Below are 9,710 nucleotides of genomic sequence, written 5' to 3'. Positions count from 1 at the left end.
GGCATAGTGTTGACTAAATACTACGACATGCCCACTAATGTCTGGAGAGCCCAATAGAGGGTAAAGAACTAGGTACTAAAATATGCTCCCACACACACACACAAAAGCACACATCCATACGATGTTCCGCGTATTGAGTTTTTGTCATAACTCTAGAGATGCAGAGCATACATACAATTGCAAGAGTAGAGTCACACACACAGGCACACAGAAAGGAAGGCGCAGGGGGGGGGGTTGCTTCATGGACAATCGATTCTTGCACTTCCAAGTTAGAGGTGAGCCAGTACAAACCGTGTGTGCCCCTCGGTGGACAGCTTTTGCAGGGCTTATGTTGTTTGCAATGAGGGGCAAACAGAAATAGCAAGCCAAAAACTGTGAAACACACACACACACACACACACACACACACTATCTTTTCAACCTTGGGATCCCGTATAATTGCAAACGGTATGCCCGTATCGAGTACAAGGAGAAATAGCTAGGCATTGTATAACAAAACATTAGCTTGGTGCTGCAATTATGTCGACTTAGCACAGCTGTTGTCGAAGAAAATGGACAGTAATTTGTATAGCTGTTGTCGAAGACAATGGACGGTAACTCGTACAGCTATGGCTGCATATTGTAGCAGCAAATGGGTTTGTATACAGTAAAGGGTCTCCGCAACGAGTGTCCCCTCCCCCTCCAGCTCCTAGCTTTGCCAACAACGCCAAGCTCCACGATGTCGCAAATGTCAAAGTATCACCTGAAATACATCACCCAATCGCTTAAAGACACAAACACAGGTGCGCGCACACACAGACAAAAGCAATTTCCTTGCTAAGATCGCTTCCACTAACCCTACATGTAGCCCATTGCATTCTTGTAGTCAAGCTCCTCCTTCCACGTCACATTATCGTCTAGCCAATCACCACTAGCACTCCTTTTTGTGAAATCTTTACGCCTTCTTGAACCTGTAGTGCCAAAAACTGGCCAAATGACATGCCGTTGGGTTACCTCACAAGAAGTTTTAGACAAATTCTCACAATAATTCCTACATTGTGACTTACCTCAACATCATAAGTTTCTGTGAGGGAGGCACCGCATACCTAGCTAGGTACGATTGGGGGCAGGGGACCGCCGGCCCGCCGACGGGTCCCCTGCCCCCAATCGTACCTAGCTAGGTATGTGGTGCCTCTCGAGCAGAAGCTCATGATGTTATGCATGGTATGAAAAACACTGAAAAAGACTCCGTTTTCCTACATGAGAATATTTCTAAATCTTCTTGTGCCTCAGGTGAAAGAAAATATGAAAGAGATTGTAAGCATACGAGCTGAAAGTCTCAACACCTAGCAAGCGAGACTCCCACCCAATGCATGCTTCAAATGGCCTTCTTGTGCATGAAAAAAGGCATGCTTGAAATGGCCCATTGTCTTAATGCACCAGACTTATGGAAAAAGCATGACTTATATTTGCACGTTCAATGCATCAGACATTCTTTAGTAAATAACTGAGCTTCAGCTTTTCTTAAACAACAAAGACAGTAAGTTGTGAGTTACAAATTCATTAAATCACAATTAAGACTTACTTTCTGCGAGGCTGCAAGTTTTTGCACTTGAGAAAATACGATCAGGATTGACATGTTGCTGCCACAGTAGCTGCTGTAACAGGTTTTCTTTCCTGCTTCAAAAAGAATTGATTATTCTAGTGGATATCCTCCGTAGGAAGCACCGTAATTTCAAAAAATTAAGGAGGAATCTCACCTTGCCCAGAGAGGAACCGGCTTCTTTGGTTTGTCGTCATCCTCATCATCAGAGGAGCTTTTATACGGAGAGATTTCATATGACTGAATCTCATTTTCAGGGGGGATTAGCTGGGCAGGGGCCTGGATATCAGCCCTCATATTAGAGGGAGTAGTGTAGCTTGAGCTCTTGAATGGCTCACACTTTAAGCCTAATCCATTTATTGCTTGCTTAGTAGAAAGGAAAGGTCCATTTTCAACAAAAGAAGAAACCTTTTCACTGTTATTCAGACAAAAAGCAGAGGTGACAACACCCTGTACCCCAATGCCCCAGTTATCTCCTGATGTTTGACTTTTGGTGCCAAATACACTTTTTGCCTGTGCCTCCCAATCCTTTGAGGTGCTTACAGCAAAGCTCTCTGTCGACACGATAGACAACTGCAAACCCACAATTTCATTAGTTGCTCCCTCCTATCAATCCAGCACACAGTGCAAATTGTGAATGCACACATAAAGATAAGAACAGAGACCTTATTGCCAAGTGGAATCTGAGCTAATAATTCATCATCCTCATTGCCGTGAGCTTGTAGTAGCATGGCCTCTTTACGCTTCCTCTCAGCCTGCTTCTCTGCAAGTCGGGCAGCCTTGAAGTGCTCATCCTGCTTCCTTCGACGTTCTACTTCTTTTTCTTTCTCCAACCGCCGATGCCTTTTAACTTCCTCTTCTTGAGCCTTCCTTTCCCGTTCGCGTTCCTCCTGCAATAGATGGAAGCTGAAACAACTGAAATACTAGAGCTAGACACACAATGAGCTTGGCAGTTTAGCTTCACTTACCAGCAATTTTCGCTTAAGCTCTTTCTCATTAAGGTCAACACGTTGACGCTCTTCTTGCTCCTTCAGCAATCTTTGCACTTCCTCTACTCGCTTCCGCTTCTCCTCCCGATCCCGTTTGTCTGCATCCTCTCTCTTCCGTTTCTTATCAGCAAACTCTGCCTCCTTTTTCTTCCTTTCCTCTTCCTTTCTCCTCTGTTCCATTTCTTGCTTCCTAGCTTTTTCCTGATCCATTTTTATCTTCAACTCAGCTACTCGTTTCACCTTAACGGTGATCCCCTGCAATTTGTCGGTTGCAGATTCTGAATCGATACCTTTGGCACCCATACCCTCCAGTTTTCTCCTTTTCCTTTGTCGCATTTCTTGCTTTCTGGCAAGTTCAGCTGCCTCAAGGGCCTTCACTCTTACCTCTCTTTTACCTGAAACTTGAAAAAACTGACAGTTTAGAATTGATGAGACCATCACGCATCCATTCAAACAACCGAAATTTCAGCATGCTTGATAGCATAGAAGGGCCTACCATTGGGATGAGGGAGAGGCAATTGCTTTTGTTGTACAAGACTTAAAAATGACCCGGTGCCTACAGCAAGATTGTAGCGTTTATGTGGACTCTCCATCCGCCCAAGAGAGTGATTTGCACAACCCAGTACCTTCCTTCTGTCAGCAGGCACCTGCCAGTCAGACAGTATACTTGCATTGCTGCCTCTATTCAAAGTTTCAGGACTTTGATTCTCCTTTCCGTCCTCTTCTAAATGAGTAATAAGGGGGCACTCTGACTTCTGCTTGCTTGATTTTATGCTGGTCCTATCAACTAATCCAGCTCTAACTAACCTGACATGAGGTGTATCTGAATAATCTTTTCGTAGAGAAGGAAGTTTTGAGTAGCTCTTACTAAGGCTGCGACTACCCATGATTTTCCTCTGCAAACTTTCGATGTCACCTGTGTCAAATGACTTGCTAGCACTGTCTCCACATGTCAACCCAAAGGTGTCTTGAAATCTTCGGAGAGGAGAGAAGTGAGGAAACCCAAACATACAACTATTATTTCTTCCAGACGTGGGGCTTTGAGAGTAAAGGGCATCCAGCAGTTGTTTCTCTTTGAACTGCTCACCTTGTCCGGTTGATGACAACTTCACCCTTTTGGAGTTTTTGCAGGACTCTTCTGTGCAGATTGCAGGTGATCTAGCCCTCTTTCGCCGACTGCTGTTCACAGTGCCTTGAGCCAAAAGCTCAGTGAATTTCAAGAACCCGTCATCACCATTAGGCGTGACCCTCCATTCCTTAGGGCTCTCATTTTCTTGTAATTTGCATTCATTTGCATCACCTTCATCCATACTTTGACATGGCCTTGGAGATTCGCTGCAATCCATCTGGGAATTATCACTTTTTGGAGGGCTCTTTTGGCAAAGCTCTGGTCTCCATGGAAATTCACTTTCTATAAATTGACTGACAGGATTTTCCCGTTTCACTTCCAGACCACAGCTCTCAGTCTCCTTCAATTGAGGCATCAAGACTACCATCTTAATATCTGAAGCTTCCTCGCCCTTCAAAGATGCGACAGGTGATGTGCTTTGGATGACGGAGCTCGGCTGCATTGGCAAGTTTTCCAACACAAATGCCTCAGCTGAATGATATACCTCATTCAAACCTGAAGCAAGCGACTCTTCTGCTAGCTGGCAAGACACTGCCTGCAAAGCCTCTTGTGGTGAATCGCTTTGAAACAGAGAACCTGTTCCACTTTTCTCACACCGCAACCTGGCTGGGGAAGACCCAGCAGGTTGAACACCATGGTTAGTATCCTCTAACTTTGAACAGAATACCAATTTCTCCCCTACATGCTCATACAAGCATGGAGCTGCTGGCTTTACAAGGGAGACCTCTTTGTTATGGGATGAACTGATACTCCCCTCAGCTTGCAACTTGGCTACAGAATGAACAGGGCAGCTAGCCCCATAAATTTGTTCACCTTCTGACACAAAGCTGCTGGTATGTTCCAAAACTTTGAGTTGATCCTCGAGGCATTGCTCCACTTCATGTGTGGCTACTATGCTTTCTTCAATCTGTTCACAACTTGGGGTCAATCCATTAGTGTTTACCTCAGCTGGCTCTGGTGGTGCAGCTTTTTCATCATGTGCACAACTCAAGATACATTCCATACCCTTTGAATTGCTCTTCTCAACCAGATTGTTGCTTTTTGCCACCTCACCATGCGCTGACACAAAGCTGCTGGTATATTCCAAAACTTTGAGTTGATCCTCGAGGCATTGCTCCACTTGATGTGTGGCTACTATGCTTTCTTCAATCTGTTCACAACTTGGGGTCAATCCATTAGTGTTTACCTCAGCTGGCTCTGGTGGTGCAGCTTTTTCATCATGTGCACAACTCAAGATACATTCCATAACCTTTGAATTGCTCTTCTCAACCAGATTGCTGCTTCTTGCTACCTCACCATGCACCTGTGATAAGCCTTCATCTGGCCCCTCCAAAGTCATACCACTAGCAAGGTCCTTTTGTACCAGCCCATTGATTTCAAGACTGCCTTTCTTTTGTTCAACATAATCCATAATGGGAGTCTTCAACCTTTCAAGATAGTTTGTTCTTAACGGATCATGCGGAGACAATTGTTTCATTATCCCTCCAGGAGGACTGTGTACCACAATCTCATCAATGACGAAAGCCTCGTAAAGAGGAGAGTTGAATGACAAAGAAATCCTGTGATAAAATCCACTTATTATACGTGCTTCATTGACTAAACAATAAATATAGTGACCATAGAACACACCAACCTCTTTTTACAAGTATGTTGGCCATGGCCAGGAACTTCACAGACGGAAATTTTCCTCTTTCGTGAAATGGAGTGCCCAATGTCCGTACCATGAGAAACCGCAGTTGTTAAGCAGGGAGACTGCTTTGGAATTGATGGGGAGACATGAATCGCAAAATCGTCACATTTCTTAGGACTAACAGAGTGCCCTATGTTTGTACCATGAGAAACCGCAGTCATTAAGCAGGGAGACTGCTTTGGTATAGATGGGGTGACATGAAACGCAAAAGCATCACATTTCTTTGGACTAACAGCAAAGGGTTCACCCTGTACATATCAAGATTAACCTTTTTCCATTCAGCTGAAAACCAAGAGAAATTAAAAATATAAATCATTTTGGAAATATACCTGTTGAGGCTGCTGGGGCTGTCCATCTTTCTTGTTTCTGGCTTCCACAAAGTCATCTTGCAAAACGGTGAATTCTGATTCAGGTAGATTGTTGGAAGCTGCAGCACTGCCTGTTGCAACAGATTGTTTTGCTCGAGACCTAGTGACTCGCTGTGGTAGCTTTGTAGTACTGAGCTTCCTTGCTCGAGATCGCAAGGTATATTTCTTGCTGCCATAGTTTTCAATATCTTCTTGAACCACAGTCGAATCGAAGGGAGTTTGCGACCGTGTACATTTTACCTGAGACTGCAGAGCATGTTGCTTGCTGCCATAGTTTTCAATACCTTCTTGAATCACAGTCAAGTTCAAGGGTGACTTCAAGGGTGTGCATTTTGTTTGCAGACTTTGAGAAAGTGGTTGAGCTGCAGCATTTGAGAGGTTTCCTACTGAATTCAATGGTAACTGTGCAAAATCCTTAACAATACATTCTCCTGTGGTGGGTAGCTTCAAGCTCTTTAGTTCTGAGAGGGATTCATGAAACCTCTGAGTATGATCCTTGAATTGCAAAACGGCACGATCCAAATTTTTAGAAGAGAGCCGATCCAGCAGTCCAAGAACATGCCGAACTGTCACCTCATCCAAGGCCATGGTGAGCAGCCCACTTTATTGATCTGTGAATCTCGCAAAGAGGGTCTGCTCGTTTGCCACAATGTGCGTGCCACATAGGCTGCATATACGAACATTCAGATGTTGACTAAGAAATGATGTGCTGTTCTTTCTTCAAAGGGCAAGAGAGGGCTAGCCCGGTGACGTCCAGAAGAGAAGCGATGAATGGAAACCCTAGGTTTGAGCTGTTGCACAGAAACATTGTACCGATGGCATGCTCTTGACTCCCTGTGAAGCTTGCGACACGGAGACGATGGAGGCTCGGAAAGGAAACATACCTGAGACATGAGCTGGGAAGCAGAAAATGAGAGCGAGCTTCCATGGCCGGGCTGGGAGCTTCCTTTTGAGAGGGTCGCCCCGCAACAGTTTGTGAGGAGGAAGAAACGAGGGGGGGTACCTGACTGTCAAGCCCAGCATAGACGAGTTAACCGTTTGGTGGAGCTCGTTTGAAAATCGAAAGATTTCACAGTTGTGTGTTCAAGTCCAATGGTCTACATAAGAGAGAGGTGAACCAGGGAAATGAGATAAAAATGACATGGATTTGAATTTATTACTTAAAAGTTTTACAACAGAAAAATTGGATGATAGTTAAGCGCACGGAAATGAATCTAATAATATTAGAGTCCTAGTGAAAACCATGGACATTGACTATGATCAGAAAAATTGGGTTCGTTATTCGTCAATGAGCTTTCCCTTGGCATTGCAAGTAGTATTATTTAGAGTTTTGTTGTGGTGCTCCCCTTAGGTTGTTGTAATTTTCCATAGGAGCATTGTTTTTCTCGTAGATTAATATACATTGAATGGTGGTGCACAACATCTTACACAGAGGTAAAGGAGGGTTAGACAAGTGGAAACAAATTGTAAAGACATTCTACTTATGGACATCTAACATACAATTTCTTTTTGACAATAGGGTTAAGCTTTTGGTTAGAGACTCGTCTCAAGAATTAGATGGGATAATCTGTGCAAAGAGTGTATTCTTTTTCCCAAGCGGCATCTTCTTTAGGGAAATCCTTCCACTTGACTAGATGCTCTATGATGCTTCTATTGTTGAGATTTATCTCTCGTGTTTTTAGAATATAATATGGTTGCACCTCCAATTGACTATCTGCAAGAATCGAGAATCTATAATGGATTAGGAACATAAGGCTTTAATAGGCTGATATGAAAACATCATGAACATTAAGGCCAGGTGGTAGCTTTAATTTGGAGGCTTGATCACTGACCACCTTAACAATTTGATAAGGGCCACAATATCTAGGGCTTAGCTTTTTGTAGAATAAATTGCTTTTCTCAAGTTTGATTTTAAGAAATGCTTTATCACCTTCCTTTAAAACTCGATTTGATCCCTTTAGATTGGCAAAGACCTTTTTTATCTCGGGTAGGCTGAATGTCTTTTCGGATTGCTTTAGTCTAAGCTTCCATTCCTTAAAGCATTTGCTTTGGCGCTTAGATCTAATTGCATGCCTAAAAATTTCAAGGTGCTAGGAATTTTTATAAAGAATATTGAATGGGGTCATACCTATACTCCTATGTACTGATGACTTATAAGTAAACTCCACCAAAAGAAGGTATTGGATCCATTTGTGAGGTTCTTAAGAGAAATAATCTCTAAGGATGTCCTTGATGACTGGATTTACTCTTTCAATCTGACCATCAGTTTGAGGATGGTATGTTGTACTAAAAAATAAGGGTATTCCAATAGCTTGAAAAAGAGAAGTCCAAAATTTGGATGTGAATTTTGCATCTCTATCGCTCACAATCCTTTTTGGAAGTTCAAGATCTCTTTGATGAATAAGAGGCTAATATCAAAAGAAGAGAAGGTTGTCTTGACTAGAAATAGATGGGCTACTTTAGTGAGCATGACCGCTCTCACAAAGGTAGAGTCATAGCCTCCTTACACAATGAGAACTCCGGTTACAAAATCCATACTAAGGCATCTCCACTTCATTTGTGCCAGAGGTTGTAACTTTCAAGTCCCTTCTGTAAGCCTTTCAAAAGTCTATTGGCTTTGACTAGAAGAGCTTTAGGTTTTCCATTTTTCCTTGAACAAGGATGTCTAAGCCGCGAACATCCCTAAAGTTAAGATTTCCTTTCTAGGTAAACTTGTCCATTCCTAGGATTCTTTTGTAAATTCTCAAACGTAAAGTACTCAAGTGGCAACAAGTTTGATGTCCCCTTAACTCAAATTCCATTAGCCCCACCAAATGTTGTGAAATGACTCCTTTACCATTTGCTAGTTCTACAATTATCCTTTGGTAGGATATTGAACCAACTTCCTAAGGCATTTGGAGAGAGGAAAGAATGAGTGCATGGCCCCTCCTCCCTAACCACTTCTAGAGTGTGTTGGCATGGGCTCTACTGCAAAACCCTTACACTTCTACCTTTAAGTTTTACAGCTTTTAAATTCAAATATAATTCTTGTATGCCTTTTACTAGTTTATCAAGAACCGGCTTCTCCAATTTGGTTTTGTAGGGATTGACTTGTCCTTTCTTTTTCTTCAATTGTGTCTATGGGATTGACTGCAACTAGTTTGTCCACCCTCATTTGCCACTTCATGATCATATCAAAAACCATTTTCCAATCAAAATTCAAGCCTAACTCACTCGTTGGATCTTCAAGTGGCTGCACCCAGGGATTGGTTTCGAGGGAGCTTCAGAGTGAGCTTTTTTGGGATATTTCCTAGATGCCTTCTTTACCAAATACGCTCACCCATGGAGTGATTGGAAAAATCGGAGCGAGCTTTTGGGAGAGATCTTTTCTCTCTGCTCTCTCTCTCTCTCTCTCTCTCTCTCTCTCTCTCTCTCTCTCTATCGTTGCACGAGATTGGTAACAAGCAAGGTAAAGATTTACGGGAGTGCAATGGAGAATGGCACGTTAAGGGTTCTTGTGGTTGAGAATGAAAATCTCAAGAGGACACTTGAGATGCAAACAACACATTTGATGCAACTTGAAGAGGAAGTCAAGGAATGTAAATGCTCTCTTGTGGACTAGAATGCTTTGAATGAGCGTATGAGAAAAGTGGAGCATGACCATGTATTGAAAGAGAAGAAATTTGACACCATGAGCCAGGATGTATGAGACATGAAAAATGTATGCACAAACAAATCTTGGGCTGATGTATGTGGTAACAATATGGTTCCTAATTCCTCCCTCATGCAAGCTATGGCTCAAACAAAGAATGTTGAGAATGTGGATGTAGAGGAGTTGAACGGGAGCAACATTCCAAGAACACTGTTATTCGTGGAATTCTTAAAGAGAAGTTAGAGACACCTCCTTCTCTTGCCATTGTTATCAAATATTTCTTCAAAACCCACTTTGGCATGTCAAGAGTGATGGTTTACG

At 42.8% G+C, this 9,710-nt stretch overlaps 1 protein-coding gene across 8 annotated transcripts; it reads right to left on the bottom strand.

Annotated features, from left to right (window-relative positions):
* Positions 1-238: 238 nt before the first annotated feature.
* On the bottom strand, positions 239-6,838 carry LOC147429968 (uncharacterized). 8 transcript variants are annotated; one of them, XM_086496155.1, is made up of 11 exons: positions 6,643-6,838; positions 6,361-6,425; positions 5,720-6,253; positions 5,334-5,638; positions 3,068-5,259; positions 2,551-2,966; positions 2,248-2,472; positions 1,740-2,155; positions 1,565-1,656; positions 837-965; positions 239-742 (listed from the first exon to the last, which is right to left on the bottom strand). In XM_086496155.1, exons 1-10 carry the CDS (start codon positions 6,779-6,781, stop codon positions 838-840), a joined length of 4,512 nt encoding a protein of 1,503 aa, XP_086352281.1. In that variant the 5' UTR covers positions 6,782-6,838; the 3' UTR covers positions 239-742; position 837. The 8 variants fall into 8 exon arrangements, with proteins under 8 accessions (XP_086352281.1, XP_086352276.1, XP_086352277.1 ...); XM_086496150.1 differs by having other exon boundaries at positions 1,565-1,659; positions 5,720-6,549; positions 6,643-6,778; XM_086496151.1 differs by having other exon boundaries at positions 1,565-1,659; positions 5,720-6,425; positions 6,643-6,778.
* Between the last annotated feature and the right edge of the window lie 2,872 nt (positions 6,839-9,710).

Source organism: Adiantum capillus-veneris, chromosome 22 (genome assembly GCF_014529385.1).
Source record: "Adiantum capillus-veneris isolate H3 chromosome 22, ASM1452938v2, whole genome shotgun sequence".
NCBI lineage: Eukaryota > Viridiplantae > Streptophyta > Polypodiopsida > Polypodiales > Pteridaceae > Adiantum > Adiantum capillus-veneris.
The sequence above is the reverse complement of the archived record's forward strand: the minus strand, read 5'-3'. Positions and strand labels throughout refer to the sequence as shown.

What these genes read in the sequence shown, in the direction of transcription:
- LOC147429968 (XM_086496155.1), bottom strand. Translation starts at nt 6,781, where the DNA reads ATGCTGGGCTTGACAGTCAGGTACCCCCCCTCGTTTCTTCCTCCTCAC. An exon ending in AGCCCCAGCAGCCTCAACAG is followed by an intron (nt 5,639 to 5,719) that starts GTATATTTCCAA and finishes TGATATGTACAG; the next exon opens with GGTGAACCCTTTGCTGTTAG. An exon ending in AGCTTAAGCGAAAATTGCTG is followed by an intron (nt 2,473 to 2,550) that starts GTAAGTGAAGCT and finishes CATCTATTGCAG; the next exon opens with GAGGAACGCGAACGGGAAAG.